The sequence below is a fragment of the Mixophyes fleayi genome, chromosome 1, assembly GCF_038048845.1.
Source record: "Mixophyes fleayi isolate aMixFle1 chromosome 1, aMixFle1.hap1, whole genome shotgun sequence".
Lineage (NCBI taxonomy): Eukaryota > Metazoa > Chordata > Amphibia > Anura > Limnodynastidae > Mixophyes > Mixophyes fleayi.
Window position 1 is genome coordinate 23,955,752 of NC_134402.1, and position 14,423 is coordinate 23,970,174.

The window sequence follows — 14,423 nt, forward strand, 5'->3', positions numbered from 1 at the left end:
GTGCTGGCCCGACCTCCAATTAGTGTACGCTGGGCAGAATTTTGACCCGGGGAGCCTGTTCTTAGGCTTCCACTGGATTGATTTGGATGATATCTTCACAGACTGGTAACATTGGATCCCAAAATACATACTAGGGGGTTGAGGTCCCGGTAAGACTTCCCGTTGGTGTATTCTGGCAAGAACTTCGACCTAGGGAGGCTGTTCTATGCCTTCCACTAAATAGAATTGGAAAACATTTATATATATGAAATAAGAAGTTTGTTTCTTTGTTGGCGAATATCTTGAACACTCCTTCACTGATAAGTAAGAAACCAATGTGAGGTGGTCCAGTAGAATCCTTGCCAGGTTTTAATGGGGTTAGGTTCCATGTTGGACCTCCAGTTGGTGAACACTATGCAGAACTTTGACTCAGGGAGCTTTTTCTTAACCTTCTACTGAATGGATTTGGAAAACATCTATATCAATAAATGTAAAAGAAGAAGTTTGCTTGTTTGTTTGTAGGCGAATATCTTCGACACCTTTGCACGGATTCGGATGAAACCAATGTGAGGTGGTCCAGATGGATCCCTGCCAGATTTTAATGGGTATAGAGAACTGGAAGGACCTACTTCTGGTAAACACTGGCCAAAACATTAAACCACAGAGCCTGTTCTGAGACCTCCACTGGATGGATTTGGACAAGAATTTCAAAATACTTTTAATATTGGATCCCAGAAGACATACAAGGGTGTGTAGGTCTCAGTCTGACCTTTCGTTGGTGTATGTTGCCAGAACATTGATCTCAGCAGAATGTTGTGGGCCCCTCACTGGATGGATTTGGTTTGTTTGCATTTGGACACCCCTGCACCGATTAGAATGAATCCAAAGTGACGAGGTCCATTTGGATCCTGGCCTGGTTTTAAGAGGGTTAGGAACTCGGCCCAACTTCCCGTTGGTGTACACTTGGCAGCACAATTATCCGGGGAGCCTGTTTTGAGCTTCCAATGGATGGATTTGGAAAAAAACTTCACAGACTGGTAACATTGGATCCCAGAAGACATAGCAGGGGGTTGAGGTCCCAGTCAGACCTCCCATTGGTGTATGCTGGGCAGAGCTTTGACCCTGGGAGCCTGTACTGAGCCTTCCACTCTATGGATTTGGTTTGGTTTTTTTGTTATGCTCGCGGCATGGTCATAAACTTACAGAACTAGCGGTAGAGGTCTTCACCTATAGCAGCCGCTTTTCCCGTAGAGATAGATACACTAACAGGTACTTGGATGCCCCCAGGTCTTAACTCTGTGTAGTGCAAGTTTATCAGCAACACCACAGCGGATAGGTAGGAGGAGCTAATCCGGATGATAGCGAGTATTCAGTAGACAGGCCAGGGTCAAGGGTCCGTAGCAGACAGGATAGTCAAGGACAGATGGGTCAGGGCTGGAGGCAAACAGGAATGTCCAGGAAACAAGTCCAAAAGGTCAGGGCAACTGGAAGTTCAACAGAGTACAAATCCAAGCCAATGGTCACAACAAGTAATTAATCCTAACAGCAACAGAGAGCTCAGAAACAGGGAGCAGGTTAGTAAATAGGGGTCCAGAAACTATAACTGGCAGGGAGGCTAAGCCCTCCCTACCTAAAATACAGAAGGACACCAATCAAGGAGCAGGAGTGGTACTGTAATAATTAGCTACCATTGGCCACCTAATTAATTAGCTCAGCCCTCCTCCTACCGCCCGAGGAGGCTGAGCACTAATTGCTAGTATTTCCGCATGCGCCCAGCAATGTAATTGCCGTTGCGCTGCGTTTGTGCTGAGAGCATCCTGGTCTGTGCCTAGTGACGTCCCAGCTGTTACTATGACAGCCGGGACACAAGGGAGGCGAGTCACGATCTCTGCGGCTCTTGACAGTTTTTTCCGATTATTCATTCGGACAACCCCTGCACTGATTGGGATTAAAAACCAATGAGAGGCAGTCCATTTGGATCCTGGCCAGGTTTTCAGGGGGTTAGGGTCCCAGTCTGACCGCCGTTGGTGTACGCTGGCCAGAACTTTGACCCGGGGAGCCTGTTCTGAGCATTCTACTGGATGGATTTGAATGAAAACTTAACATGCTGGTAAAATTGGATCCCAGGAAACATACCAGGGATTGAGGTCCCAGTTGACCCTCCGTTAGGTAAAACTTTGACCCGGAGAGCGTGCTCTGGATGGATTTGGATGACATTTAATATAAAAACAAACAGGACACTGGACAGCTCCTAATGGGTGTATTGGAAGAGCTTCTAAGCTGCTAATTAGTTTTAAAATGTTGACAGTTGCATCCAACTCATTGTTAACTTAATAACTTGAAAATGTAAACCCTTGCAACGCCGTATATTTCAGCCAGTAATAAACATAAAGATAATAGAGAAGAAGATGATATAGGTAAGGATAAGACAAAAAAAAGAAATAGCAAGGTGGAGTTCATTTGGCAATATAATTTGTACTGTAAGAAAATAGAAGGATAACTTAAAAAAAGCAGCATCGGATACTTCAGCTAGTTTTATCTATTTCTTGAGTCAATCAAAATGTCTCTATGATTAAAACAACAATCCCTAGATATGAGTAAAATCCAGTAACATCTAAGACAAAATGCATCTTTTTTCAGAGATTTTCTTGGGTGAGTTTGAAGCTGCCGATGTATGAAAGTCTGAGTTGATAGTAAATCATCATCATCATCACCATTTATTTATATAGCGCCACTACTTCCGCAGCGCTGTACAGAGAACTCTCTTAAATCAGTCCCTGCCCCATTGGGGCTTACAGTCTACATTCCCTAACACACCCACACAGACAGACACACAGACTAGGGTTAATTTGTTAGCAGCCAATTAACCTACCAGTATGTTTTTGGAGTGTGGGAGGAAACCGGAGCACCTGGAGGAAACCCACACAAACACGGGGAGAACATACAAACACCTCACAGATAAGGCCATGGTTGGGAATTGAACTCATAACCCCAGTGCTGTAAAGCAGAAGTGCTAACCACTAAGCCACCGTGCTGCCCACGAGTAAAATCATGAGTAATTCACAAGTAAAGTTATATACCCAAAATTGACACTATGCAAATCGCCATCTTTACTTTTGGTCTTTCTAACATTACATTTGTCATATGTATGAAGCTGTGATTTTGCAAACTCGCCCAACATTGCTGTGAAAATTTCCAGAATCAACACGCTGCTTTGGATAGGTGAGATTAGCAAACAGCCTTCCACTGTTGGTTAATAATAACATAACGAAAGGCACAATACAAGTTTTAATTTTGAGGGTAATCATGATTTTTATAGAACCAGATAATTGCAGGCAGGCGCCAGTCAGGAGATACAATAAAGTCCAAAAGTTCAAAAAAAGTTCAAAAAGTCCTAATATCCAAATAACAAATGAGTCTTCTGATAAACCACAGAGCTTCATCAATCCTCATAGGTCAGACATACAAGAGAAAAAAGAGGACAAGACATAGTACAAAAAATGTAAACAGGAGTCAAAGGGACAAAAAACACCCTTATAATCTCCGTGTATAGAATAACAAGACTGGATCACCATATGGATTAGAGGGTTAAAGCAGGGGTACACACTCACCTAAAGGTGTATGACCACAAGCCTATAATATGAATATCGCTCCTTCCATAAAAAGATCCTCCAACATGTATTCCCACTCGTTCATAAAAAGATCCCAGAAGAGAAAAAGAACTTCATAGTGTAAAGCCATATATATAAAACATTTATTACAAAAAACGATACAACCAAATTAAAACCAAAATAGCGGCAGCGTCAGGCGGATCCTGACATTGGGGAATAGATGGACCCTTACCGTCCTCAGGTTGGTTAGAAGCATGTTCAAAGTTGAGCAAATTCCCGGGAAGCTCACACTAACGATCACCGTTCCACAGCAGAAATACACCAGAGTCCGATAATGGAAGGAAATCCCCGCTGTTCAGTATCAGCAGCATCTGACGTCACACATATCCCATCACCCAACGCGTTTCGGCTCGTCAAGAGCCTTTGATGATTTTTATATTAGGCAGGTAAAAAAAATCGTTAATTTGATTACTGGGGCCATGTTATATTATGAATAAATTAGTGGCCCAAACTTAATTTATGATTATATGTAAGCACTTTTTAAGTTTATTGTATTATATTATAGTTGCCTACTATTCCATTACCAGTGGAGCAATAAGAATTCTTCTCTAATGTGGCAACAATTAATATTTCCAGATAGTGACACCATTTAAAACACAAATTTGTAGCACAACAAGTGGCAGCATACACATGGGCAAAAGTGCAAGAATCTATAAAATATTGTACAATAAAGAGAGGTTCTGACAGCATTTAAATAATGCAGAAGTGGAAGTTGCTCAATCAATTTATAGGCTCATAGCAGGTACTTAAAAGGGTGGGGTTATCCTAAAAGGAACAAACACACAGAAAGATCCCCCAGCACACTGCTATAGCCAGCAAAAGACCTGCCATTTTACTGTAGATAAAAATGCAGTCTTAGTTGCACACATTTGCAAATGTATGTTATAGCCACCTGCCAGTCCACGGCTTGTTTTGTGGAAGTGCCAATCACTTCACTCCAATGGGTAATGCGTACAAGCTACGCCTTAAGTGTATAATTATTTTGTTACCTGGCACACAAATATCCTTATGACAAATCTTTACGATATCAGAACCATAAATGATAGTCCTAAAACAATATCTGCATGAAAATCTTAAAAAAGGTTATATTTGGTATTCCACCTCCGCTGCAGGAGCTCCTATATTCTTTATTAAGAAAAAAGATCTTCAGCTTTGTATTGACTATACAGCACTAAAAAAAATTACTAAACACAACTAATATTCTGTTCCTCTAATCCCAGAGTTACTAGAAAGAGTTCTCACAGCTACCATATTTACTAAACTCAACCTCAGAGCGTCATTTAAATTGGTCAAGTAAGGAAGAGTGCTTTTAGAACATGGTATCAACACTTTGAATACCATGTAATGGTTTTTTATCTTTTCAGGGCCATCTTAACAACAATATGGGCCCCCGAGCAAAGCAGTGCACCGGGGCCCCTAGATATAGATATAGATATAGATATAGATATAGATATATAGATGTATACAGATACAGATATAGATATAGATATATAGAGATAGAGATAGATAGATGTACTTGCTCAGTGACCCTTGAAGGATTTTTTGCAGGTTTATTTCTTTTGCAGGATTATTTATTCTCATTAAGAGCCCTGCCTATGGGGCCCCCATGCACGTGGGGCCCCCGGGCAGCTGCCCAATCGAAAAGATGGCCATGCATCTTTTCAATGCTTCAAACTTTTTCCAAAACTTTATCAATTATGTATTCAACAATTTGCTAAATCAATTTGTAGTTGTCCGTTTTGATTAAATCTTGATATTCTTTGAAGGTTTACAGTCCCACAGGAGACACGTCCAGTTAGTATTCGAGAACTTTCGGCAACAACATCTATATATTGAACTAGAAAAGTGTCTTTGGGAAGGAATCAATTGACTTCTAGGACATTTAATAACCTATTAAGGTATTGAAATGGTTCCAGTTAAAACCAAGGCTATTAATAATAGCTCATACCCAACAATAGGAAGGCCAAATTCTACAGACAGTTCAAACTAAACTTTTCCAATCTTTGTGAATCCATTAACCATTATAACACATAAGAACACTTATTGTAAATGAACCTCAGCTGCTCAGGAGGCTTTGTTAAACTAAATATGCTTTCACTGCAGCATCCATCCTGCTACAACTAGATCTTAAAGGTTGATGCATCTGATGCAACTATGGGAGCTGTCCTATAGCCGCAGAGGGGGGACAAAATGATCTTCCGAAATTGTGCCTTTTTTTTCAAATTGCTTCCTACCAGCAACTGCCACTATAGTATTGGAGCCAAAGAATTACTAGCCATCAAGTTGGTTTTCTGCAAGTGGCGTCATTTACTCAAGGATCACACATTCTGACCATATATAAAGATCACACAAACCCTGAGTATTTGAAGACCACGTGGCGTTTAATCTGGTGACAAGCTAAATGGGCATTGCTCTTTGCTCACTTCAGCTTCCATGTTACCTACTGACCTGTTGTAAAAATGGAAAAACTTCAAGACAATTTGGAGCCACTTAAACATCACAATCCTCTAAAGATCCCATTTTACCAGCACAGACATTCCTCGCCCCAATTGATTCCACAATGTTTCGCACAAGAGTGGCAATGTCCCCACACCCCGCATGACAAAATTCCACGTTCTAAATACAATACATTTTATATAATGGTGGAGCTATGTTACTAATACATACAGAGACAATCCACAGGATATTATCATTACTCCTACATTGCAGAAGTTCTATGTCTATGTCACTGAAATGAAAAATATCTGGAAGTGAAATACAAAACTTTAACTGACAGTGATTGTGATGCAGACGATGATTAATTTTATTAAGCTATGTAAATGTATCATGAGATGGAAATGAGTACATTTCTAAGCTCCCCTAAATCAGATATTTTAGTTATAAACATTGTTTCTCAAATTATAAAAATGATCCACATTTTCATATATCCTATATGTGAAAATGGCTTATTGAGGATTGTGACCAGTGTGTACAAGAAAGTGGTAGAAGCTACAAGATCAGAACTATGTGTTTTGGTTTTAAAATTCTATAAATGAAAATGCAGTGTTCGTGAAACACAACAAACGGGACCATTCATGTGGTTGTGAAAGGTTTAGGTTAAATGGTTTTTAGCATTCTAAGCAATGCTTTGGAATAATGCCAGCGAGCATAAAAGAACAATAGTCACATAGAATGACAAGTCAGTATACTTCTGCTTACAGAAGAAAAATTGTGTATATAAACCTCCCTTTCCTCATGCCCTGAATGCACAGTTCACTAGAACACATTTAAACCAACAACATGGGAAAGGTAAAATATCCCTAATGTCATATACATATTTTCCCATTCAATTACAATAAGTTATTTATCTTAGACAGAACTGACAACAGTCTGATTTTATAATTTGTGTTCTACAGAGTTTGTTTTATGCATGTAATGTAAATGTTTCCAATTTTTAAAAAAAAAAAATAATATTTGTTTTTATCACAGATCATTTTCTATGAGGACAGGAACTTCCAGGGTCGTTCCTATGAGTGCAACTCTGAATGTCCAGACATGTCCTCATATTTTAGACGCTGTAACTCCATTCGTGTGGACAGTGGAAACTGGATCCTGTATGAACACCCCAACTACAGAGGACACCAGTACTTCCTCCATAGAGGTGAATACCCTGAATTCCAGCAATGGATGGGTTACAATGACTCCATTCGGTCTTGTCGTCTAAGCCCACAGGTAACTAGCAGCCATTTTTATTTCATAAGGTCTCTTAAAAAACGACATGTTAACACTTAATAAATTGTTGAACAAAACTAATTGATTTGGTGCTTAAAAAGTAGACAAAGTGTGAAAATTAAGTTCACTTATAATTGTGTTATATATTTACTGTGCATTATTTTCTGAAATGGATTACATTTAAAAATTAATATAATTGTCATTTTTATTATAATAATTATGGCAGCACCAAGGTTCATTCAGAGTCAGGATCTATGAGAAAGAAGACTTCAGAGGTCAGATGATGGAATTCACTGAAGATTGTCATAATGTCAATGAGAGATTCCGTTACAATGATATCCACTCTGCTCAGATACAAGATGGGTACTGGATGTTCTATGAAGAGCCCAACTACAGGGGACGTCAGTTTTACCTGAGACCTGGAGAATACAGAAGATACACTGATTGGGGCGCCACAGGCCCCAGAATTGGTTCCTTCAGACGTGTCCATCATATGTATTAAAACAGCAGAAAAAATGTCTGTTTTTTTAATTCAATAAAACATTTTGAATTCCGTTTGTTATATTTTATTTATTTATGTTTTTATTTATTTTAGCCCTTGCATCGGCCTATTTCTCCAACTAACCCTTGTGTTGCTAAAGATAGAAATGTGCAATGTTAGTATAAGCATGCATTTATATATTAGTATAGTATATCTGTCTGTGATATAATCTCATTTCTGTGTATCTAGACTTTCCATTAGGACAGGGTAAGGAAGATGGCATATTCATTAGCTCAATATACTTTGTATGAACCTGACATTGGTGATTCAATGCCCTAATTCAAACACACATCTAACACAATGGTTAAGAATTGCAAAACAAAGTTTTATCCACTTTTTCTGAATTTCATTCTTCAAGTAGCCTTAACAAAAAGCCCTTTAGAAAGTTCACATATTAAATCATATTTAAATCTGAGCTAACTTTTACACTTCTAGCCCAGGGCCAGAATAAGAGCAACATGTGCAGGATATTATTAAAGACCTATGGTGAGCAGCATCATGCCAATGATAGGGGGTGACCAGCAACATCAGAGGCATAGGTAGAACTTCCCTTAAACACCTGAATATCCTTCTCCTCTACCCACATACTGTATAATACATACACCACTAACTGGGTTGCACAGCAAGTAAAGAAATAAATAGCGGAAAATACCTTCCAATTGTGGACTGATGGGTCCAGTCCCCCACAATTGGGACTATCCTGATGGAAGGAAAATTTGCATATATAAGGTACTTTAAGACTGAAAATTCTCAATGATATAAAATATGCTTAATTGCTTTATTGATATACATTAAAAAAATCCTCTTAAAATTGCTATTTACTGGATGTTTAGTAGCGAATTATAAAAAGAGAAATCTAAGAATTAATTGTCCATGATTAAACTATAGCACCTGTTAAAATAGCAGCTAGTGACTGCCAGCCACGTTGCTACCTCAATGATGTTCTTAGTTTGGATGACGACATTTTTAAATAGGTTGTGCCGCAATGCTTAATTATTCAATAAAAAATTATTGTCCCCCATGTGTGTTGTATATATTTATTCTAAACATAATAGAAATTTGCAGTGTTTCTTAAGTATGGTTAAAGTCGTAGTACTTAAGTTAGCTTAGATAATGATTGCTATGTCCTAGTGAATATTAGCAAAAAATTTCAAGAATATTATATCTTATAGGAGATTATGACCTCACTCTTGAATTTTTGCATTTAAGTTCAGGAGTGAAGCATCAAACTCTGGTTACTTAATTTCTCCCTCTCTCTCTTCTTCAGCCCTTAAGCGGAACTTAAGGGCTGAAAGTATGAAGGCAGGTAGCGGGCGGCTGCTGCGCCCACTTGGCTTTGCGCCCTGGGCGACAGCACCACCCTCGTTACGGCCCTGCAACATGACGTGAATTCCATTCCCTGATACATCTCACCCATCATCTAGTTGATACATCATCAACTGATATTACAAGTTCAAAATCCTGCTCAGTCCATTTTTGTTCAGATGTTCCAAAAAGATGAATTTCAGGTATATGAAAAATATGCTGTCCAAAGTTTCCGGCATAACCAGGGTTACATGCTTTGTAGAAACACTCTACCAGAAGTTGATGTCTGCAAGTAATTTTCCAACCCATGCTGTAAGAAGAAATGACAGCATCAATTCTCATCACACAAAACACATTTTAATCAATCTATAGAGTTTTTTTTAATTTAACTAAATTCTTTTTTGTTTTCCACTTGCTGAACTATCATCATCATCATTTATTTATATATCGCCAGCAAATTCGATAGTGCTTTACAATTAGGGACAACACAGTAATAAACAAACTGGGTAAAATAGTAAAAGAGGTGAAAAGGCCCTGCTCGCAGCTAACAATACAATTCTACCTATAGTCATTACAAATGACAAATAAACTCTCTCAATTAGTATATAATTTTCCAGTATCATTTTTATATTTCTGTTAATAAATATTTAATTTATGTACCCTACCATTCCGGCAGTTTAAGAATGGTAAGACATATAAAATCTCTGCTGTATTCCTACCAAAAATCAAACATGGTACAAAACCTACTTTATGAATAAGTATCATAATAATATTTAATCCTTTTTAAAAGATCACATATTTCCACAGCAACTATTAAGTGATTAAACTGTTTTGCTTTTAAAAAAGAATAAACTAAAATATTAATTATTACCAAACAGATTTTTTTCTTAATGTTACATTATTTTGAAGACAGATAAGATTTATATCTTTAATTTCAACAGTTTCCTCAAATTTAGAATGCATTTTTCTTTAAAATAATTAGTATTTAAAACAACTTAGGATCACCATTATTATTCACAGATCTTTGACCCAGGGAACTTGTTCTGGGCACCACTGCACAGATTGGGATGAAACCAATGTGAAGTGGTCCAGTTGGATCCTGGGCAGATTTTAAAGGGATTAGGGTACCAGTTAGACCTCCCGGTGGTGTACGCTCTTCAGAACTTTGTCCCGGAGTGCCTGTTCAGAAACTTCCCCTGAATGGATTTGAACCAAAACTTCACTATCTGGTATCATTGGATCCCAAAAGATATACCAGGAGGTTACGGTCCCAGTCAGATATCCTGTTGGAGTACACTGGCCAGAACTTTGAACCGGGGAGCCTGTTCTGGGCCTTCTACTGGATAGATTTGATTTGTTTGTCTGTCCGGCTTTCATTCAGACTCCCCTGCACCTAATGGACCGCCATTCCATTTGGAACCTGGGCAGGTGTTAAGGGGGTTGGGCTCCCAGTCGAACCTCCCATTTGGTATATGTTGGACCAGAACTTTTACCCAGGGAGCCTATTCTAGGCCTTCTCCTAGATGGATTTGGTTTGTTTGTTTGTTTGTCCAGTTATGCATTGGGACTCCCCTACACCAATTGGACTGAAACTAATGCAAGGTAGTCCAGTTGATCTCTGGCCAGGATTTCAGGGAGTTAAAGTCACTGTCGGATCTTCCTCAGGTGTACTCTGGGCAGACCGTTGACCCAGAGAACCTGTTCAGAGATTCCACTGGATGTATTTGGATGGAAACTTCAAGAACTGGTAACATTGGATCCCAGAACACATAGCAGGGAATTGAGGTCCCAGTCAGACCTCCAGTTGGTATATGCTGGGCAGAGTTTTGAACCTGGGAGCCTGTACTGAGCATTCCACTGGATGGATTTTGTTTGTTTGTTATTGTTATGCTGGCGACCTTGTCATAACTTACAGAACTAGCGGTAGAGGTCTTCAACTATTGCAGCCGCCTTTCCCGTAGAATTAGATGCACTCACAGGTACTTGGATGCCCCCAGGTCTTAACTCTGTGTAGTGCAAGTTTATGAGCAACACGACAGTGAATAGGTAGGAGGAGCTAATCCGAATAATAGCGAGTAGTCAGTAGATATGCCAGGGCCAAAGGCAAGTAGCAGACAGAATAGTCAGGGACAGATGGGTCAGAACTGGCGGCAAACAGGAATGTCCAGGAAACAAGTCCAAAAGGTCAGGGCAACAAGAAATTCTGAAGAGTCCAAATCCAAGCCAAGGGTCACAACAAGTAATAAATCCAAACAGCTACAGAGAGCTCAGGAACAGGGAGCAGGTTAGCAACTAGGGGTTCAGAAAATATAACTGGCAGGCAATCTAAGCCCTCTCTTCCTGAAATACAGAAGAACACCAATCAAGTAGCGGGGGTGGTACTGTAATAATTAGCCACCGTGGGCCACCTAATTAATTAGCTCAGCCCTCCTCCTACCGCCCGAGGAAGCTGAGCACTAGTTGCTTGTACTGAGAGCATCCCGGCCGGTGCCTAGTGACGTCCCAGCTGTTACTATGACAGCCGAGACACAGGGGAGGCGAGCTGCGATCTACTTAGCTTGTGACAGTTTTTCCCAGTTATGCATTTGGACAGACCCTGCACCGATTGGGATGAAACCAACAAGAGGCAGTCCATATGGATCCTGGCCAGGTTTTAAGGGTGTTAGTGTCCCAGTCGGACCGCCGTTGGTGTACGCTGGGCTGAACTTTTACCCGAAGATCCTATTCTGAGCCTTCTACTGGATGGATTTGAACGAAAACTTCACAGACTTGTAAAATTGGATGCCAGGATACATACCAGGGGATTGAGGTCCCAGTCAACCTTCCGTTGGTCAAAACTTTGACCCATAGAGCCTGTTCTGGAATGATTTGGATGACATTTAATATAAAAACAAACAAGACACTGGGCGGATACCTAATGGGTGTGTTGGAAGAGCTTATAAACTGCTAATTAGAATGTTGACAATTACATCCAACTCATTGTTAACTTAATGTCTTGAAGATTTAAACCCTTGCTATGCCGTATTCAGCCAGTAATAAACATAAAGATAATAGAAAAGAAGATGATATAGATAAGGATAAGTCAAAAAATAAAATTAGCAAGGTGTAGTTCATTTGGCAATATAATCTGTACTGTAGGAAAATCGGAAGGATAACTAACAAAAAGCAGAGCCAGGTACTTCAGCTTCATCTATTTCTTGAGTCAATCATAATGTCTCAATGATTAAAACAACGATCCCTAGATATGAGTAATTACAGCAACATCTAGGACAAAATGTATCAAGCTGTGATTTGTGTTTTTTCAGAGATTTTCTTGGGTGATTTTTAAGCAGACGATGTATGAAAGTACGAGTTTATAGTAAATCACGAGTAAGTTTATATACCCAAAAACGACACTGTACAAATCGCCATCCTTACTTTTGGTCATTCTAACAATACATTTGTCATATGTATGAAGCTGCGATTTTGCAAACTCGCCCAAGATTGCTGTGAACATTTCCAGAATGAACAAGCTGCTTTGGATATATTAGCAAACAGCTTTCCACTGTTGGCTAATAATAACATAACAGAAGGCACAATACAAGTTTTAATCATGATTTTTTGATTAGGCAGGTAAAAACATATTAAATGTCATCCAAATCCAAATTAGCTTACGGGGGCCATATTATTTTCTGAATAAATTATTGGCTCAAACTTAATTAATGATTATATGTAAGCACTTTTTTATTTTATTCTATTATATTATAGTGGCCTACTATTCAATTACCAATGGGGCAATAAGAATTTAAAGCACAAATTTGTAGCACTACAAGTGGAACCATGCACATGGGCAAAAGTGCAAGAACCTATACAATATTGGCAGTTTCGGTCTTATCTACAAAAAAGAGAGGTGCTGACAGCATGTAAATAATTTAATCTTGTTTTGTGGAAGTGCCAATCACTTTAGTCCAATGGTTTCCACAAGGGTAATGCATATCAGCTACGCCTTAAGTATATAATTATTTTGTTACCTGACACACAAATATCTGTATGACAAATCTTCACTCTATCAGAACCATAATTGAAAGTCCTAAAATAATATCTGGATGAAAATCTTAAAAAAGTTTTATTTGATATTCCATCTGCCCTGCAGGAGCTCCTATATTCTTTGTTAAGAAAAAAGATCTTATGTCTTATATATCTTAAGATTGTATTGACTATACAGCACTAAATAAAATAAAAATACACAACTAATATTCTGTTTCTCTAATCCCCGAGTTACTAGAAAGAGTACTCACAGGTACCAAATTTACTAAACTCAACCTCAGAGCGACATTTAATCTGGTCAAGTAAGTAAGAGTGGGTGATGAATGGAAGACTGCGTTTAGAACCTGTTACCAACACTTTGAACACCATGTAATGCTTTTTCAACTTTCAAATGCTTCAAACACTTTCTAAAATTTTATCAATTATGTATTCAACAATATGCTGAATCAATTTTTGGTTGTCTGTTTGTAATAAATCTTGACATTCTCTGAAGGTTTACAGTCCCACAGGTAGCAATTGAGAACGTTCGGCAACATCATCTATACATTGAACTAGAAAGTGCACGTGGGAAGGAATCAATAGACTTCTAGGACATGCAATAGCCCTTTAAGGTATTCAAATGGTTCCAGTTAAAACAAACGCTATTGATAATCGCCCATACCCAACAATAATAAGGCCAAATTCTACAGACAGTTCAAACTAAACTTTTGCAATCTTTGTGGATCCCATGACCATTATAACACATAAGAACACTTTGTTTCAATGGACCTCAGCTGCTCAGGCGACTTTCCTTAAACTAAATATGCTTTCACTGCAGCATCCATCCTGCTACAACTGGTTCTTGAAGGTTGATGCCTCTGATGCGACTAAGGGAGCTGTCCTATAGCAGCAGGGGGGGAACAAAATGATCCTACGAATTTCTGCCTTTTTGTCCAAATTGCTTCCTACCAGCAAATGCCACTATAGCATTGGAGCCAAAGAACTATTAGCCATTAAGTTGTTTTTTTGCAAATGGCGCTAGACAAGCTATATGGCACTGACAAGGAAAATGGGTATTGTTCTTTGCTTGCTTCAACTTCCATGCTATCTACCGACCTAGTTATAAAAATGGAAAGGCTTCATGAAATTTTGGAGCTACTTCAACATTACAATCCTCTAAAGATCCCATTTAACCAACACAGACATTCCTC

At 38.9% G+C, this 14,423-nt stretch overlaps 1 protein-coding gene across 1 annotated transcript; it reads left to right on the forward strand.

The window, feature by feature from the left end:
- The first annotated feature begins 7,144 nt into the window (after positions 1–7,144).
- LOC142103937 (gamma-crystallin 1-like) lies at positions 7,145–7,863 on the forward strand. Its single transcript, XM_075188342.1, has 2 exons — positions 7,145–7,361; positions 7,588–7,863. Exons 1-2 carry the CDS (start codon positions 7,185–7,187, stop codon positions 7,861–7,863), a joined length of 453 nt encoding a protein of 150 aa, XP_075044443.1. The 5' UTR covers positions 7,145–7,184.
- The last annotated feature ends 6,560 nt before the right edge of the window (positions 7,864–14,423 follow it).